This window comes from Ambystoma mexicanum, chromosome 8 (genome assembly GCF_040938575.1).
Source record: "Ambystoma mexicanum isolate Mex_15411 chromosome 8, UKY_AmexF1_1, whole genome shotgun sequence".
Classification (NCBI taxonomy): Eukaryota; Metazoa; Chordata; class Amphibia; order Caudata; family Ambystomatidae; genus Ambystoma; species Ambystoma mexicanum.
This window is the reverse complement of record NC_090929.1, coordinates 1,381,326,884-1,381,347,696: the sequence shown is the minus strand read 5'-3', so window position 1 is coordinate 1,381,347,696 and position 20,813 is coordinate 1,381,326,884. Positions and strand designations below refer to the sequence as shown.

At 46.2% G+C, this 20,813-nt stretch overlaps 1 protein-coding gene across 12 annotated transcripts in view; it reads right to left on the bottom strand.

Moving 5' to 3' along the window:
* Window positions 1-20,813, bottom strand: part of UROS (uroporphyrinogen III synthase) — a 1,119,872-nt gene that overhangs the window by 15,197 nt on the left and 1,083,862 nt on the right. For 9 of the 12 annotated variants that reach the window (XM_069611496.1, XM_069611504.1, XM_069611497.1 and 6 more), the window contains one exon: window positions 16,140-16,269. The exons of the other annotated variants lie outside the window; for them this stretch is intronic. In XM_069611496.1, coding sequence (XP_069467597.1) covers window positions 16,140-16,269 — 130 coding nt within the window. The remainder of the gene's footprint in view (window positions 1-16,139; window positions 16,270-20,813) is intronic. 12 annotated transcript variants of the gene reach the window in all.

The following is a 20,813-nucleotide window of genomic DNA, read 5'->3' as shown; positions in this document are numbered from 1 at the left end:
TAGCAATTACAAATTACAGTATATGCATAATACAAGTTTTAAAACTGATACGATAAATTGTACCGATACAATAATCAAAGGAATCTGAAACCCATTCAGAATATGCTGCTAAAATGCCACCTTGCTTAAGGCTATTGAATTGTGAACAAAAGTCAAGACTCTCAAGTTTTTAAGATGTACAATAGAGGAACCAATGTTCAAGTGTCTCAATTCTACTGGGGAGACGACATAGTCTGCACAAACTTAAGTGATACTGGAGTTTTGATTTACCTCCAATAATTTCATCAGTCAGATGGAGGTTTCATCAGATTCTCATTAAATTATGTATCACAAACTTTGAGGGGCATTTTATTAAGTACGGCAGTAAAGTATTTGTTTAATTTTCTTTCAAGGCCAAATTACGATGTAACTTAAAAGTAGGGATCAAATTCAGGGTTAAACACCAATCCATTTCCCATAATGCTTGCCTGACCCTGAAGGAGTCTCGTATAAGCATATGTCGAGACATATTAATGTCGAAAAATAATACATTCACAATTACCTGGAACTCGTAATCTTAAGGATTTTTGTTTTATTGATATTTATCACCAAATAATTCTAGTTGCAATAGTCCTCCAAAGTGTTAATACATCTTTGAGGTCAATGGGGGTTCTATCTAGAAGAATAAGATCATCTGCATAATCTAAGATGGTCAAAAGGATAGAACCATTTTTTGGTGGTTAAGAGTTTGTTGCAAATAAACAAGAATGTAAATCCAAAATATATACATTAAACAATGATGGCTCCAACACAAAGCCCTTCTGCAGCCCATCAGTTATGGGCATATTTCCAGTTGTTGTATGTGATTTGTCCAAACAGACTTTTAAGGAGGAGTTGGTATGCATAATAATTCTGCAGAATTATTAATCGGAGGGCATGCCCCATGACTTTAGTTTGCCCCACAGTTTGGCTCTTTTAACTTTGTTGAAGGCATTTGGCAAATTGACAAATGCCATATAAAGCGTTGTGCTCTTCTCCAGGAATTGCCGTATAAACAGAGTGAATAGTAGCGTGTTAAGCCCCGTACGCAAGTCTTTATGGAAACCCAACTGGAAAATGTCCAAGAGATCAACGCCAGTGCCCCAAACTAATATGTAATCAAGTAATGGAGAAGAGGAGACTTTACAGCTGGTATCCAACACAGTAACAGGGCGATGATTCGCTGGATCCATCCCGTCTCCTTTTTTAAAAATGGGCACAACAAAAGTGGTTTGCCATAACGTGGGAATCGTCTTCCTTGATATAATCAGGGGAATAATGTAAATAAAATATCAGCCCACATAAATGGAATGCTTTTACACTGCTTGGGCGACCGTCACGGCCCGTGGACTGAGAATTTTTCAATTTCCTAATTTTCATCAGTGTGTCTTCAGATGAAAAGGGAAGAAACCAAGAACAGTCAGATTTCTGTATCGAGACACAATATGTATTGCCCTTCTTGGAGGCATAAAGTTTAGTTTAATGGCCCATCCAGGTGTAGGCTGAAATGAGGTTCAGTTGGAGTGTGTCTGTTTGTTAGCCAAAGCGCAAAGCACGTTCAGTCAACTCTTGTAACTCTGTTTCGATTTCTGTGTGAGGTATAAGTGGCCATCCTTATGTAGAGGGCACAGTTTAGTATGCAATTCCCTCTTTTTATTAATTACTTCTCAGTCAGGAAGATGTTTATGAATTCTAGAGCCTTTGGATCGCATATCCTGCTGAGCATTCGTTATGTACTTTTGTTCAACAAAGAGTGTCTCAGAGAACATCAAAGGGGAGAAGGGATGTTGATAGTAATCTATTTCAGCTATTTTAACATTGAATATTGTGTTTTTTATTCAGGATCCACATTCAGGCTTTTTTTGATGCATTAATAAAAACCTCAGATAGGACAGACTCATTTGAGGGCTGTTTTAGCTGGAGATTGATAGTGTAGGATAGAAGGTTATGGTCATTGTTAGAAGCATTCATTAGCTCAAATCACCTGGTGTTCAGAAAGATTGAAATGGAAACACAGACATAATCTATGATAGAGTGTGACACACCTCTTTTCCAAATGGCTTTCGCAGGCATATCACCCAATACGTTACCATTCAAAATATATATATTCCATTCCTGCAAAATCTGAAAAATACCCCTAGAAGCTGTGGTGTGGTATCTATGCAAAACAGTTGTGAATTTCTCTGACAAATCAGGACCTTCCACGTACACTGAATCAAAATCACCTGCAACAATTATATTACCCTTTTCATTCTTTCCGCACCAATGACATAAGATGTCACCAAGGGTCACCAGGAGTTTGTCACTTTCCGAAGACTTGGTGTTGAGATAGATATTAATAATTAGAACATTTGTTTTAGCCAATCCATCACTGTGCTTGTTAAAACTACTGCCAAAAGACCAGGAATTTCATTATTTAAGATTCCCAAGTTGTAGGGAAGCCAGTTCTTCAAGGTAATCATGCAGTCTACCTTTAGAGCCTTTTTGAGCTAGCTGGAAGTTAGTAGTAATGCCATCAATAAGCCTATCTTCCCTTAGCCAGAAATATTGTCGATGTGAAAATCCAAAAAACTTATTGGTAAAGTATCCATCATCTGAAGATGCAAAAAACCCAATGTGGTCAAAGAACAAAATCTAATTGAATTGTTGTTAAAGAGTAGTTACCGGCTTACAAGAAATTTACTCTCAGTGCGCAAAGCACTGGGCAGCCAGGACCAGTCCTGATCTGACTGTAGTTTAAGTACAAGGCCCAAATTAGAAGTTATATGGAGCTTGTTCAAAGCATCATCATGTCAATACAAGTTGGAACTTTCGGCAGGAGAACTCTAAATGCAATTTTGATTAACATTAAAAAAAGAGTCTGAGAGAACAAAGATCTCATAACCCATTTTGAAGATGTTTTCACCAACATTAGAAATCATATACTCTACAATTTTAGATGTAAAGTATATAAGTTCAATATCTGTACATTTGTCATGGACAAAATGTAAGTTAATGTCACCATATTTGATTGTGCGCAAGGAAGGTATAGAATAAAATAAGTTTAAGTTGTTTCCCCGGTTCAAAGTAATAGTGTGGTTTGCTTTTAAAATTGATTTGATCCCCATGCACAGTGATGGATGGTATGTATTTGATTGATCCTGCCGAGAAGATTTCACAATTCTGTTGATCTGTGTTGGACAAGGTGTGAAAAACTTTAAAGTGGCTGGCTCCTCTCTGGAACTGAGAGTGTTCACCACTCGAGGCGTATGTCTGTTGCTACCAAAAGCACCAGTATAGATAGTGATCTGAAGGGGTTGTTTGTCCTGCATAGTAGAGAGCTGCAAAACACAGGAATCAGATGAATAAGTGGACATGTTCATGATATCCACCAAGGAAGTATCCACTTCTTGTGTAATAGCTGAAGATTGTAAATCGAGATTTGCTGCTTTAGTTTTGCACAGAAATGGTGGGATGTAGCCATCGGGGTCATTGCAGGACTTCACTACCCATTTCTTCCTAATGGTGTTTGCCATAAGCATAGGGTTCTCATTGTCATTGTGTGTTGATACTGTATCATTAAAAGATACCATCTTATTCAGACTTTTATGAGAAGACATACTAATAGTGCTTAATATTTTCGCGAGTCCCGATTAATTTTTTATTGCTTGGATTTCATGTTTTGATTTTTTAGAGGATTTACCAATAAGCTTCTTCCCTTTTTTAACAAGCAAACCATTTGGATCAATTGCTGGAACGTGTGTGTTTTTGGGGGTTTCATCATTTAGTTGTTGTTGTTATAATGAAATCTCCATTGTTGATGAAGTGATATATGATCAGAAATACATTGTGGCGTGATCACTGGGGTTCTCATATAAGACTTCCTTCGCAACAATTCCTTCAATCCTGACAAGTATCAAATTGATTTAATTCAAAGTAGTTTTCTGAGACTTGGCCTTGTCGTTGATATTTCTTTTTTTATTCTTTTTTGAAAAAATGTAATGTGCTTTGGTTCCATGAACCTTTCACATTATATTGATCACAGAGTTAACATTATTCCTACAAATATCAAAAAAAGGAAACCTTGATACAATTCATGTCTCAGCTGACATTACACACAAATGTTAAAATCTGGGTATTAAAATTCTTTAAATCACAAATATAATTTATAGCCATTATTAAGATTTGATCACACATTATTTTTCCCATACTCTGATGAATACAAAACTATTACTTCAAAGCCAAACCACAGTTTATAAGTTAATAGTCAGCTTCCAGTAATCTTCGCTCGTACCACCAGCATATAGCAGCCATAGAGCTTTCTTAGGTGCGTTAAAATGACAGTGTAGCTCCCATCCGGCATTTTATTTTATAGAAAAAAAGCCTCAAAATATTTCAATACTGCCAGAATCAGTGAGGCATGGCTACACATCAGTAATTTATTCCACCAGTCATAATTCATTACCCTGTATTTATTTAGAAATTGATCAAAATGCAATTCTCTAAGCTCAGTTAAACCACTGCATTCCACTGTCACATGTTTCAGTTTCAATTTGTATATGCACCTTACAGAAAGGGCAAATTCTGAGATTACCAGGGACCCCATTACGTGTGCCAATATTTGTCTGGACCAAATGTAGTCAAAATCGTAAAATCTGGGTCCACATCCTCGTACTTGGGAACTTGCATAGGTAGGCTGAGATTTTATTCCATGGTTTCCACATCCCACCACACTTGGCAATATAACTTGTAACTACTACACTCCTCATTGATATTAATCCAGTCATAACTCCATAACTTAACTTTCACCCCTGTGAGTTCTGTGTACGATTTTCCAAGATCACATTAATATTAGCCAGGAGGTTTGTATACCTAGTAAACCATTATCTTCACATTCTTAACTGCATTACTTGAAATTTCATAATTGATCTGCTGATACGATGACCCTGGTTTCGCCAGCAGGATCTTCCTGCATAGGGACATGATTTCCAGGTCATCATAACGGTTAAAGACACGAGCCCCAGCTCGTATCGATTTACCAAAATGGAAACTTGCATTGGCAAACCAAGCACCTTTCTCAAAAACAGACCCTCCAGGAACTTCCAAGGGATCGAATCACAATTTAGTAAAATCTCAGCGCCATATATCAAACTTTGTGCAAAATTGCACTTGTAAAATCGGAGCATTGGAATGATCGCGAACCTTCCAATTTCCTGTTAATAATTGTGGCCTGTGCCGCTAGCGCCACTACCCTTTGTTTTAAAATCCCATTTGTAGATGCGTTGTTACAAGTCTGCACAATCCTAAATCCAAATAGAAACTAGCTCAAGCTTACTAGTGCCCAAATACCAACTTAGATTACTATAATCATAATTTAGTTTTTATCCTCATTAATCATCAAATCCCTGGCAGTTGCATACCTTTGTAGTTCCACCAGATGTCTTTGAAGCCCTATGGGTGTCTGATCAATTAGGATTAAATCAGCTGCATACAGTAGTCTCGAACATTTCACGAGTCCCAATTGCAGAGGAAATGCTCTAGCAGCTTTTACAAATTCACCAATATCATAAATAAATAAATTAAAAAGGGCTAAGGCCAGAACGCCACACTGGACAGCCGCACTTCAAAAGCTTTGCCCATAACATCTCCCTAATCATGCTATCGAAAGCGAGGGAGAAGTCCACAAATGCCAAATACACATGGACACTGTGAAGGGGTTAATTCACCTTGATTATGCCAAGGGGAGGACTTGAGTAACACAGAGAATCATGTCAATGAAAGGGTGCGAGTTTAGCCTGAGGGGAGGGACCCTGATGAATTGAGTGACAGATAAAATGACAAATGTCAAATGAAACAAGTATGATGAGGGTGCCTTATTCTAAATTAACAGAGGTCGTTGGTCTGTTTTTTTTTTTGTTGTGTGGTTGACGTGACAGGAACCCGGTGAGCGGCAGGCGGGGCGCAGCCAGCAGCTGACAGGGAGTTCTGTCAGTGGAGTGACGTGGATCACGCAGCCACTCCGCCCAAGCAGCACAGCGCTCAGCCCTGAATGAAAGAAACTGATGAACGTGTCTCGAATTTCCCAAACAGTACAGGCCTAGCATCACGGAGTAAAAGAAAGACATTAATTGGCTGCACTTCGTACGACCGCTACGAGCAGGAACAGTGAACACCAGATGGCAGTAAAGTCGGACAGAGGCTCAGACGATGAACGAAATCCTGAAATCAACAAACGTATCCTTTAAGTGTGCTACAAATCAGATTTATGTATATTTTTGATACAAAGCTTATAATTGAAAATCAACCAGCGAATACATGTTTGTATAATCCCTGAGATAAGGGGAAAGCCCATACTCCGTAACAGTTAACATTGAACAAGAACATTATTAACACTTAACAGGAAGAATGCCCCCAAAGAGAATAAACAAATGTGAGCAGTTGCCTTTAAGAAAAAGACTCTAATGAACTAAAAAGGGATGGAACTATTCGGCCAAAAAAAAAGGGATTGAACTAAAACACAGATAAAGGTCTCAGGAAGCAAGACAAGAGACTGAGTAAACAGGGAGATTATTGAAAACCTAATAATAACTATAAGGAACTCGCAGAAAGAGGGCTATAGGTTGTGTTTTTCATATTATTGTCAAGGACTAGCAGGCAATTGAGAGCACTTACCATACTAGAGACTATATCTTAATCCAAAGACACTGAGAAGGTGTAATAAACAAAGATATTAACCCTAAGGTTGCGGTCCCTGATTGCACTAATGTTCTTAATAATCAAATAAAGAGTTGTTGAACTGTTAATAAGGACATTGCTCAGTATCATTATTAACCCGAGTCATTTCTAAATCGTTACATTTGGTGGCAGCCATGGGATTTAGAGAACACCATGGAGGCCTTAATTAAGACCAACAAGCGTAGGCCGAGAGGCAGGTCTTTCAACGAGCCATTCGGATGCAGCAGGATCAACTAATTGAAGCTACTAACTTAAGGCGTAATTCTCATATTTCAGCTACCGTCCTACAGAAGTTCACTCCCGGTAAAGACCCTGCTCATTTCTTCGTAAACTTTGAGAGAGTTGCAAGGAATGCACAATGGCCCGCTGAGAGGTGGTGCCACTACATTGCCCCTCTGATGACAGGAGGGATGCAGAGTGCTTACCAGGCAGCCAACCCCACGGGGGATACTACATATGTAGATATGAATAGAGTGGTACTAGAAAGAGTGGGTCATGACGAAGAGGCCTACAGGATAAAATTCAGAGAAAAGAAATTGTTACAGACTGAAACCCCGTGACAACTTTTTTATAGGGTGAAGGAGCTGGGTGACAAGTGGTTACAAACAGTCACTACCTCCACTCAAGAGATGGCAGAAAAGATTGTTCTGGAGCAGTTTGTGGAAGCTCTTCCCATACAAATTCAAAGATGGGTAAGACAACATCATCGAACCAGTTTGATGGAGGCAGTAAACATTGCATCTGCTTACCAGAAGGCTGGACAAGTGTCAGGATTAGTCAGGCGAGTACAAAGGCAGCGAATATGGCAAGGGAAATGTGCACTAAATCACACAGTGAATAGCTTCGAATTAAACTACGTGCACACAGGAACAACGACTCATGTATGCTAGAACCCAGGAGTGCAAATAGAGTGTGACAACAAAACCAATATATGAAAAGGGATGTGGGGTAAGCACCTGACCGCGAGAAAAGTCGGCAAGCGCCTTACCCCCAATTGCTGTTACAGGTACTGACAGCGCTAAACCCACGTGGAGGGCAAGCAATGACAGGATCTGTGAACTAACACTCTTGATGGTATTAAATAAGGGAACTAAAGAACAGTACTCACGAGGACGAGATAAACCTCTTGAATGTCAGCTAGCCCACGAATCCTGTTGATGAAACTGGGACCCAGAAAGGCTATAACAGCAATGGGAGGAAAACTAAATACCTAAGTTGCAATAGTGATTACAAATTAGTGAGGAAAACATAAGCATTCACACAGGAGCTAGCTACAACCGCACACCACACCTAATAATCAAATGGGAAATAAATGCAGTAGTGCAATGGAAAACATGGAATGGATCCCAATAGAAAGTAAGGATCAGGAGCAGGGAAAAACGAAATAACCAATGCAAACTTCCCTCTACCCCTCCAAGGAAAAGACAGGAAGCTAATCTAAGAGGAAGGCTAAGGCATACGGGTTTACAGCAGCAAAGGACAGAGTCAAATAAATATAGAACACAGACAAACTGGGCTGCATCTAAAAGGGGAAAGCACTGAGAAATGCTGCCTGCAAACAGAGGAAGACAAAAAGGGAATCAACGGAGCAGAAATCAATTAGCGCATGAATCCGAAATCCAGGGCGGAGGAACAAGAAAACAGGAACTAGGAACTAGGTACAAAAGCTAAGATCAAGGAAAAAAGGGACTAGTCACAACAGGAAACACTGCAACGATGACCAGCGCTGGACTGAAGTAAGACTGAGGCTTTTAAAGCTGCTTAACGAGCACACGCCTCAGGTGTGCTGATTGCTGCACCTGCAGCCACAGGTGTTGCCTATCCTCCACCCAACCTTGTCCTGCAAGGGTGGAGGTGAAGCAGTGGGCCAGGCATTCTGGGAAGCATAGTCATTTGGTTAAAGAAGCATGCTGGCTGCCAAAAACCTGGAATGGATCCGGAAGGGAAGTAGCTTGGTAAATAGGGATTTAGCGCTCCCAATTCATCACAGCACTGTAGCATAAGGTTCGGAGGAAAAGTCCAGTAGGGAATAAACCCCATAATCATGCCCCCAAGTGGTGGGAACGGGAGCGAAGGGAGCGAGTCGTGACAACAAGGAAGACTTGTGACCTATTCTATTCCAACCTAGAACAAGCCCTGGACCAAATACCAACTCACTCAAACCTACCGGCAATATGAGGTCACCTAACTCCATGATAAAAAGACCTGAGTGGGAAAGCCCAAGATTTCAACCCAGTGGTGAGAGTAATGCAGTGAGTCAAACATCGGAATTTGGTTCACAAGGGCCACAATGTTTTGAATGTGGGGAATGGGGCCTTTTGGCCCGTCTATGTCCCAAAAGATCCAAGATGGATGTTGGGACACTGGAGGTTCCAAAAGATGGAGAATGTATAGATTCAGACGAATCTATGAAGTCTCCTTTCGTGTATACATGTGATGCACAAGTGGGGGGACGCCAGACTAGAGCAATGATTGACTCTGGAAGCTTACAAACGGCCGTTAGCACAGAACTGGTAGGTGAGCTTCCTATGTCTGGTAGTAGCATTCCAATCAGATGTGTACATGGGGATATAAAGAGGTATCCAACTAAAAAGATTCAAGTGAAATTGGCAGGGGAACAAGTAGATGTGAGGGCTGCTGTGATGCCTGTTACCTGAGCCACTCCTCATCAGTTCAGATGTACCCAGTTTACCCCGCATCATACAGAATGTAGAGAAAAGCTGGCTACAGAGGGCACCCTTTCATGATCAGGACATTGTAGCTCCACCAACCAGGGAGAAAAGTAGTCGAGCAGAAAAAAGGGGAATACAAAAGGAGTGGAATGAACAGAACATGTGCCCAGTGGTTGTAGACTGGAAATTAGATGAAGAAGGAGACAGCTTCCGGATGGCCCAGGAGTTGAATCCAACGCTGAACCATGCACACGCCTCTGCTGGAATCCACCATAGGGGAGAAGAACTGTATTTCATAAAAGAAAATGGCTTGTAGTACAGAGTAACAAAGGGACATGGAGAGGAAACAACGCAGCAGCTATTGGTACCAAGGAAGTATCAACAGGTGGTATTGGAAGTGGCTCACATACAAGCTGGCGAGGGCCATTTGGGAGCCGAGAAAACCACTCGGAAGATATTAGCCAGATTCTATTGGCCCAGAGTTTATGGACAGGTGGCTAGATTTTGTCAGCAGTGTGAAGAATGTCAGAAAAAGAACCAAGCTAATATTGTCAAAGCCCCTCTTCAGCCTATTCCTCTGATTCTGGAACCTTTTCACCGCATTGGAATGGATATTGTAGGTCCACTAGATCCCACTAGCCGAGGTCATAGATACTTGCTGGTGATAGTGGACTATGCCACCCGATATCCGGAAGCCTTTCCTTTGAGATAGACCAATGCACAACAGATCTTTGATGTTTTGGTACCCTTTATAGCTTGTATGGGCATTCCACAAGAAATAGTGACAGACCAGGGTACTAACTTCATGTCTTCCGTTCTCAAACAAGTGTGTCAGACTCTACACATTGAACAACTGAAGATATCAGTATATCACCCACAAGCTGATGGTTTAGTAGAGACATACAACCAAAGCATCAAACAGATGTTGAGGAAAACAACAGATCCGGAGGACAGAAACTGGGATAGGCTGGTACCATGGATTTTGATGACCTTACGTAACACTCCACAGTCTTCGACTGGGTTTGATCCATTCAAACTCCTGTTTGGAAGGCTTGTTCGATCATTATTTGACATTCTAAAAGAAGCGTGGGAAGAACAACCCAAACAAGAACTTACTCTTACTGAATATGCTTCTCAGCTACAAGAGAGGGTCAAGAGGTTACAAGCAGTGGCCCGCGAAAACCTACAACAGGCACAAGAGAAACAAGAATAATACAATAATCAGAAGTCACGGATGCATTCTTTGCAAGTTGGAGACCAGGTACTCGTACTCCAACTAACCTTTGAAAACAAGATGTTGGCAGCATGAAGAGGTCCATTTTTTATAGAAAAAGTCCTGGGACCCATCACTTATCAGGTACGACAGTCAGACCGCCGAGGTGCATTACAAACTTATCACATTAACCACCTAAAAATAATGGATTGCTCCTACTACTACCATCTCCATGATCAATAGTGAAGAGATAACTGCAGAATACCTTCCACACAGCTGGGAGAATGTGGGAAAGGAAGCCTTAAATACAACCTCCCAACTAAATACTGTACAAAGATCCAAACTAAAACAGTTGGTAAATCAGTACTCTTCAGTATTTTCCTCTCTTTCTGGGCGAACTACACAGGCATACCACCACATAGAAACTACACCATGTACCATTGTCCGATTACGACCATATCGCATACCAGAAGCAAAGGTTCAAACCATTAACCAAGAAGTACAGCCCCCACTACAAATGGGTATCATTGAACCCTTCCGCAGTAATTGGTGCTCCCCCATGGTGTTAGTGCCCAAACCTGATGGAAGCTCCAGATTTAGCATGGACTTTTGGAAATTAAATGAGATTTCAAAATTTGATGCATACCCCATGCCGAGAATAGAAAACTTACTGGACAAATTAGGAAAAGCTTGGTATCTGACTACAATAGATCTCTCTAAGGGATACTGGCAAATTCCCCATAACCCCTCAGACAAAGAGAAAACAGCTTTTGCAAACCCCACTGACCTCTACCAATTCACGTACTACCTTTTGGACTTCATGGACCATTGGCCACATTTCAGAGGCTTATGAATAACCTCTTGAAGGGACACAAGAAATATGCTGGGACCTACCTCGACGACATCATTATCTACAGCCAATCGTAGAATGAACACCTGAAACACCTGGAAGCTATTCTGCAAGCTTTACAGAGAGCTGGGTTATATATTAACCCAATGAAGACTCATATGGCCAACTACCACACCAAATATCTGGGATATTATGCTGGACATGGAGCTATCAGATCACAAAAGGAAAAAATGGAGGCCATTCAAAGACTACCAATTTCTGCTAATTTCCGACAAGTCTGGTCTTTCTTGGGGTTCGTCGGCTACTATCGCCAGTTCATACCCCACTTCTCCACCACAGCGGCTCCACTAACAGAACTATTAAGAAATACAGCGCCCAACAAAAGGGAATGGCGCAATGAAGTAACCAAGGCTGCTTTTAATTCTTTCAAGAATGCTCTCATGGAACAAGCAGTTCTGCAATGTCCCGATTATGAAGCACGCTTTTACCTTCACACTGATGCCTCAGGAACTGGTATGGGAGCAGTCCTTTAACAAAACAAAGGCGACAAGGAAAGACCTATACTCATCATCAGCAGAAAACTTCTATCACACAGGATGAGTTATGCTATAATCGAGAAGGAATGTTTGGCAGTTAAATGAGCCGTGGAATCTCTTTTAGTTATTATCTACTAGGGCAACATTTTACCCTTGTGACGGACCATGCACCTTTAGTATAGCTAGCAAGGAATAAAGATACCAATCCCAGAATACTTAGATGGTTCTTATCCATTCAGCCCTTTTCCTTTCAAACCATCCAACAGCCTGGTCGATTGTTGGCTCAAGCAGACTTCCTGTCCCGTGCCCACGCCCTTCCCGATCGTAACGGCTTAGAGGGAGAGGTATGTGAAGGGGTTAATTCACCTGGATTATGCCAAGAGGAGAGCTTGTGTAACACAGAGCCTCATGGCAATGAAAGGGTGCGAGGTTAGCCTGAGGGGAGGGATCCTGATGAATTGAGTGACAGATAAAATGACAAATGTCCCATGAAACAAGTATGATGAGGGTGCCTTATTCTAAATTAACGGAGGTCTTTGGTCCGTTTGTTTTTGTTGTGTGGTTGATGTGACAGGAACCCGGTGAGCTGCTGGAAGAAGGCTACAAGGTACTAGTGCTCCTGTGAGAAAAAAATCACCACAGACGGACATTCGAAATAGTTAAAAGCAGAACGCCCTGTTTGGCATGTAAACAGTTAAAGTTGCCAGTTATTTTGTTTGTGAGAATCGGAATGAAATAGCAGAAGCCCAGCTGTGAGGGGGCGTGCTGACAGAAGACAGCTGAGAATTATACATTTGGAAGCTGACGTCCGACGAGATCAGGAATCCGGTGAGCGGCAGGTGGGGTGCAGCCAGCAGCTGACAGGGAGTTCTGTCAGTGGAGTGAAGCTGATCGCGTAGCCGCTCCATCCAAGCAGCAGAGCGCTCAGCCCTGAATGAAAGAAACCGATGAACGTGTCTCAAATTTCCCAAACAGTACAGGTCTGGCATCGCAGAGGAAAAGAAAGAGTAATTGGCTGCACTTTGTACAACCGCTTGGAGCAGGAACAGTGAACACCAGATGACAGTAAAGTCAGACAGAGGCTCTGACTAAGAACAAAATCCTGAAATCAACAAACGTATCCTTTAAGTTTGCTACAAATCAGATTGATGTATATTTTTGATACAAAGCTTATATTTGAAAATCAACCAGCGAATACCTGTTTGTATAATCACTGAGATAAGGGGAAAGCCCATATTCTGTAACAGTTAACAATGAACAAGAACATTATTAACACTTAACGGGAAGAATTCCCCTGAAGAGATTAAAAAAATTTGAGCAGTTTCCTTTAAGAAAAAGACTCTAATGATCTAAAAAGGAAGGGAACTGTTCCACCAAAAAGAAAGGGATTGAACTAAAACACAGATAAAGGTCTCAGGGAGCCAGACAAGAGACAAAGACTAAGGGGTCGATTCATGGAAATAATGTGCGCTGAAAATTCCCGCGCAGAGGTGCCAAAACGTGCGAATCGCAGTAAAAGTGCAAAAATCGCAGTGCAAGTGCGAAAATCGCAGGGAAACCAGCGCACATCGATTCATGGAAGTCCGTGCGCGAGAAAAACATTGGATGTGCGCTAAAAATGTGCGCTGCGCACGCCGGCGCACAGGTCATCCAACAGCGTGCGCAACAGCCACTGCGAAATCGCACATAGCGAGGCGCACATCACAAAAGTAGGCGGAACACGGGGCGTAACACTCGGAATGGGGAACAACGCGTGAAAATATGGGCATCACGGGGGAAGTACAGGAGGCAAGTGCGCGGAACGCCCACACGCTCGCCTACAACCCGTATTCATGGAATCGAATAGGGCAAACCAGTGCACGGTCAAAGACGCGCACAGGGCCAAACAAGTACGCCACAAGAAAGCAGGCGGTAGCGCCCCTGCGATTGAAAAAAATGTGCGCCAAAATGTGCGCTAACAAAAAGCACCCATATACAGCCATGATGAATGGGCCATACAGTGGCCCTCTAGGACAAATGAGGTGCAAAGGAGCACCGACAAACACGGACACCCGCTGTGTGAAAAATAGCGTGTGCGGGTGTTCCTGGGTGCGCGGGAAGTTCCACACGCGATAGGCCTGGATACGTGTACTTCGGGGTGCGCGGGAAGTTCCACACGCGATTAGCCTGGGTATGTGTACTACGGGGTGCGCGGGAAGTTCCACACGCGATTGGCCTGGGTAGGTGTACTTCGGGGTGCACGGGAAGTTCCACATGCGATTGGCCTGGGTATGTGTACTTCGGGTGCGCGGGAAGTCCCACACGCGATTAGCCTGGGTACGTGTACTACGGGGTGCGCGGGAGGTTCCACACGCGATTGGCCTGGGTACGTGTACTTCGGGGTGCGCGGGAAGTTCCACACGCGACTGGGCCTGTGAGAGTGGGGTACGTGTATTCCAGGGGTGGGCGGGAATATTTACTCGCGACGGGGCCTGGGAGAGCGTGCTACGTGTATTCCTGGGGTGGGCGGGAAGATTCACACGTTCGCCTACGACGTGCCAAAAAATAAATGGTCCAATCCTGAAACACATACGCCAGCATGAAGCAGGCGTACGTCGACCCGCGCAGCACAAAAGTGCGCGCAAACAACAAACAAGCTCATACACCAGGATGAATATACCGTTCCTAGCAGCAGTGGCCGTGGGTTACCAAAGGAGGAGGAGGAGGATAGTGAGGGCCAGAATTTTCACTCCCAGAACCAGCCTTTTTGGGATGCCTGATGACCAGGTGTATGGGAGGTACAGGTTTCCACCACACATAATACTGGACCTGGTCAGTGAGTGGGAGGATGACCTCACATCACCCACCCTGTGCTCCCAAGCACTCAGCCTCCTGGAGAAGGTCCTCAATGTACTGCACTTCTTGGCCACAGGATCATTTCAGCGGACAAGTGCCATAGTGGGTGGGGTGTCACAGGCCACGCAGTCACGCTGCCTACACCAGGTCTTGAACATCATCACTGCACGCCCATCAGTCCGTAGGCACATATACCTGCCCAGGACACCTGCAGAAAGGCAGGCTGCCACCCTCAATTTCTACGGTGTGGCACAATTCCCAAAAGTGCTAGGTGCCATTGACTGCAACCATGTGGCACTACGTCCCCCCAGGGCATCTGAGCACATCTATAGGAACCGCAAGCACTGGCATTCCATCAACGTGCAGGTAGTATGTAATGCTAAGGGAATCATCACCTCAGTATATGCCAACTATCCAGGGTCCAACCACGACAGCTTCATTTACCAAATGTCTACCCTAAGCCGGGACCTAGAAGCTGGGCGGCATGGCGATACATGGCTGCTTGGTGAGTATGAATGCCACTGCACATGCATGCATGTCAGATGCAGAGTTATGTCACTACCCCACTAATGATACCCAACACCTCCTCACCAGGGGACAGTGCCTACCCTCTGAGCACCCACATGATGACGCCAATTCAGAACCCCATCACGCCTCCAGAGGTAACATACAACACAGCCATTATTGCAACCCGGGGCATAGTGGAGCGCACATTCGGAGTGCTCAAGTCACGCTTTTGCTGCCTTGACCGTTCTGGCGGGCAGCTGTTATATGCGCCCCCAGTAGTGTGCAGGATCATAGTGGCAGCATGTGTCCTGCACAATGTTGCAACACGTCGGGGCCTGGCTGTGGACATGGTGGTGTCCCCACATCTCCAACCACATGCACGCCCGCTGCGCATGGGAGGGGAGAGGGCACAATGTGTGCATCCCTACCTACACAAACTACACCAATGCAGTGTCATCAAAAGACACTTCCATGCTGCAGAAATGAATCCCCACTCGCAAAATACTACATGAAAACAGTGCCATGTCACCCAACCCCTCCCCGGCACGGCCACACAACACACCATCGCATGTCATGCAATGTGAGAGGAAACAAATTAATCCCCACAACATGCCCCAAGTGTCACCAGCTACAGTGTCCCTAATGGAAACATGTCCACACATGAAATGCTCACAGTAATGCAGGACCTACAACACACATTACCAAATACTTACCAAGAATACCAATCACCTACACAACCTCCAACCTACCTTAAACATGACATTACAGAATTAAAAATTTGGTAGCCTCACTACCTGATGATGCCAGCCCTCCGAACACTTCCAAGTATACAGTGTTAGCGCCACGCAAGAGTGTAGGTGCACTGCTTACAACATGGACTCCAGTTCCAAGGTGGACCGCATTGTGAAGACATGAGGAATGGACCTGCAAATTAGGAGGAAGAGATGGATGCAGAGGCACATATCAATACACCATGCAGTGTACAATACAACAACAATGTGCACTATGAATGTATACACAGTATTGACTACAGACTGCCCACACAGCTCATAGGAGTCCAATGTCACCATGTACGTCAATGTCACTTGGGCACACCCTTTGCAAGCCCATGGAAACGGGAAGCAGGAGGGGTGTGTGACACAAAAACCCAAGCATCTGAACCAAATTCATGACAAGCCTGCATGTGCCCAGCCACAATGCAGCGTATGCCCACGGGAGCCACACAAGGCAACACACGAAAATGGCCATCAATGGGCCCGGGGGGGGACGGGGAGGCCACCCAGGAGGTCCGAGGACAGGGTGCACACCAAAACCCATCTGTGTGGATCTTGAGAAAAAAAAACACCTCCATGGGCTCATGGCCTACACGGCTACCCTATTGTGGGAGTATCACTGCTGTCGCTCTCCTCACCCTCTGCAGCTGCATCAGGAGGTGGTGGCACTATGGGAGGCAGCCCACGCAAAGCCCTAGTCTGTTCCTCCATGGCTGCAAGCATGCGGGTGTGGTAGGTCTCGTTCTGGAGGATAAGTGTGCGGAGGTCCCCATGCAATAACTCACGGGATGCCCGGACCTCTGCCCTAGTTGCCTGCATCTCAGCTGAGAGCGTACGTGTGAGACGCTCCAGCTGCTGGTCTGTCCTTCTGTTTGTTGAAGCCTCAAGCTCAACAAGAGTCATCCTGGGGTGAAGGAGTTCCACCCTCAGGGCTTCCCTGTGGCCCTGGGACTCTATGGAAATCGCTTCCTGCAGAGTCGCCAGTGCCGCCCGCCTGTCCCTGTCGGACGCCAACATGTCCTCCCTGTGTGACTGGCAGATGGAGTCGGTTGCCTGCTGTAGTCGCTCCATCAGCCTTTCGGGGAGGGACAATGGTTAACCTCAACCAGGGGGAGGGGCATGGGTGTCCCTGACTGCTCCTCCACACATGGGGGGCTAGGGGCACCCTGCAAGTCACGGCCACGTCCCCTACCGGATCCACCACGGCCACCACTTGGGGCTCGGCCACCTTTGCCACCCTTACGGCTTGGTCGCCTCCCAGCCATGGCACTGATGTTATTGTGCGTATGGGAGTCGATGTGAACTATTGTCCTGGGCAATTGGGGGTCAAAGGGGTTGGGTACCAGATGGTAATCATACCCTAGTGCTCTAGCAAGGCTGTATGTCACCCCTGGGGAAAGATGACAGGTCACGCAACGCACAGGCACCCCAAAAATGGGAAGTAAGGTGCACGCAACCCCTCCTAGACCATTGCGTGGAAAAATAAACCTGCACTACGCTGTGGCACCCAGAAACACAAGAATGAACATATGCGTGTCACACGCAGCCTAGAATTACCTCTGAAGGGGTACGCGACACACGGGGCAAGCACAGATGTTAAATACATGCGCGACTCACCGTCTGCCAGGAACAAAAGCGTGAAAAATATGCGCGTGTGCGCGTTGGCAACACCCCCGCCAAAAGAAGAATTGTACGCTGTCTGAGGAGACAGGACAACAGTAGAAGGGAACGCTGTTTGAGGAAACAGGCCCAGGAAAAAGAGGAAAAGAGAAAAAGCTGTCAGAGGTAACAGGGAGTACGAACTGGAAACGCTGTGAAGTAAATCGCGTGTGAACCGACAAGAAGTACAGATTTCACCCACTCGCTCTCCACGAAAAGCACGTACAAGGAAATGGCGTTCTACACGTACCTTTTATACACACGTCACAGACGCGCATACGTGATGAGGCCATTTCCACCAATTATGCGCTTTGACACTCGGACGTGTATCTCTTTTTTTTACACGCGCCATTCTCTACGGCCATGCGCGTGACGTCACAGCTGCCCATGGTGGCCTTTGGGCCAATGAAATCGCATACGCAAGCACACATGGTAAAACTGCATGTCCGAGTGTCATTGCGTGTAATCGGAGGAAAGTGAGCGTACACGCAATTGGCCTGGGTACGTGTATTTCTGGGGTGCGCAGGAAGTTTCACACGCGATTGGTGGAAATCCACGTGTGCTCTGTCATCACGTGTAATGAGGGAAACACCTGCGCACGTCACGTCACAGACGCGCTTACGCGCTAAGGGCCTTTGGTCCAATGAAATCGCATATGCTTGCTGACGTGCATACGCGCTATGGGCCTTTCCTCGATTTACACGCAGACGTGCAGGATTTTCACGTGCCAAATCACTCCGTATCAAGCTGGCCACGCGTAAGCACACGGAAGACCACGCTCCTGCCCACAAGGCCGAATTACTGCCCTCCAGAGCCCCGAGCACGCTCCCACCTGCCATCTGCTGCTGCCTGACTGCCTGCTGCCCACGTGCCCTGCCATTTGCTGCCTGCACATCAGCCAGGGGTGCTGTTGCTGTGACCACCCCTGCAGGAACCGAAGACTCCCGACTGGGATTCCATCGCTCCACAGCCCAGCCCCAGGACCCAGTTGCCCACCCACTCCTGCCTCTGGGGTTGTCATGTCGGGCACTGCAACATCTGGCACCACTGACAACCCCCGGCCAGAGAGGCAGAGGGGCACCAGCTTCAGTGCCAGGGAAGTTGGTGTCCTGGTGGAGCAAGTCCTGGGGCAGTATGATGCCCTCTACGGAAGTGTTCGCGCCGACAAGGAAGGACGGACTCGGATCTGGACGGGCATCGTGACTGCCATCAACGCGGAGGGGGTGGCAGTCCGCGACTTCCAACATGTCAAGAAGCGCTGGGAGGACTTCAGGTCCAGGACCCTGAACAAGGCCCGGCACCTCTTGAAGGCAGCGGATGCTAAGGGGCGCCGGGGCCACTTGTCGGAAGATCAGATGAGGGTCCTGGAACGCATATCCCCAGCACTCCACATCCAGGTCCTTGAGAGGCAGACCCGTCTGGAGTCGAGCGGTAAGTGTACATGCATCATGATTGTAAGCTGTGCGTGTGGTGATGTGCCAGTAGTGTGCCGGTTGCACATCTGTTTGTATGGGGCCGAGTATGGGTGGGGGTGTACAGGACCGTGAGGCTAACACATGCGAGGGCTGTCATGTGTGAGACATGGATGGTGCTTGTGTGTGTAGGCTTGCATGCCAAATGCAGTTATGTGGGCACACATGTTTGGATGAATGTGTATGTAAGTGGGCATGTACGTAATGTCACACATGTATGTTGTTTTCAGATGCATGTATCAGCACTGTGTACATGTGCATGTGTGTATTTGACAAGGGTGCAACAGTGATGCAAGATGGATGCATGTGACAGCGGGATGTGGAAGCCTGATTGGCAGATGTGACATGGATGCCCATCGGAACACTGCGACATTTGGCTGAGGTGTACACATGCATGCAAGTGTGGTGGTGTGCGTGCATGTGTAGTGCACTCCCTGTGTTGCATGTGATGTCTGGCTCACCTTTGCCTGCTCATGCTGTTGTATGTGTATGGATGGTGCTGGCAGTTGCAATGTGGCTGTGGTATGGCTCATGTGTGCAAGTTGAAATGACATGTGTGTTGCCGATTGTGATGCCATGTCTGAGGTTTGCCAATGCAACTCATGTGCAACGGTCATGTGTGTATGTGTCCATTGTACAGTGCCCTGATGCCTGTGTTTTATTTCTCCCTGTCTGCAGCGTCAACTGATGAAGAGGGCGGAGAAGGTGCTGTGGAGCACAGCGGCGGGGATCGCACCGCGAGCCGGAGACGCAAGGCCCAGCTCCCCTCCCAGGTTGTGATCTCGTCGGGGAGTGAGGAGTCTGGTGCTGTGTCCCAGGCCGCAGCTGCCGGGGGGAGGTCCAAGAGGCGGATGTCGGAGTTGGACTCCTCGGCAGCAGAAGGGGCAGCTGGGACCCCACAGGGCCCAACGGGGGAAGATGGCACGGAGTCATCCAGGTTGGTGGGGGGTTTGGTGGAGGAGGAGGCCGTGCAAGCAACAGAGACGGGGTCTGGAGGTGGGGATTCCACTGGTGCTAGTGGTGCAGTGCAGGACCAGGGACAGGAGGCAGCACAGGTCACCGTGGAGGTGCCTGTGTGCAATCCTGTCCCTGATCCTGTCACTGCATCATCTTGCACCAGCAGGGATGCCTAACGTCCAGACCCGTTTTCAGGCAGGGGATGAGCTCACGACAACTGGCCTTCCTCTGCCTGCGGACGTGGCTATCCGGGTCCGGGTTGAGCCTGTCCTGACTGGTGTGGCGTTGCGTCAACGGGCCATGCGAGGTGACCTACAGTCTTTTCATGAGGAGACTGCACGTCATCTCGAATGGCTCGTTGACCGCGTCGGCCTACTGGGACAGGTCCCCCAGGCCGGATTCCTCCATTTGATGGGGCTTGCTACGACCCCCTCCTCAACTGAACCCCCTATGCGCCAGTCGTCCTCCGTGCCATCTTCCCACCCATCAGTCACCTGGGTGCCCTGTGGAGCTGCCTCTGACGTTGCGGCCAGGCTGGTGGAGGAGGCATCCCTGCCACAGTCCGGTGTCGGACGTCCAGCAGGGGTGGCCACATCAACGACTGCAC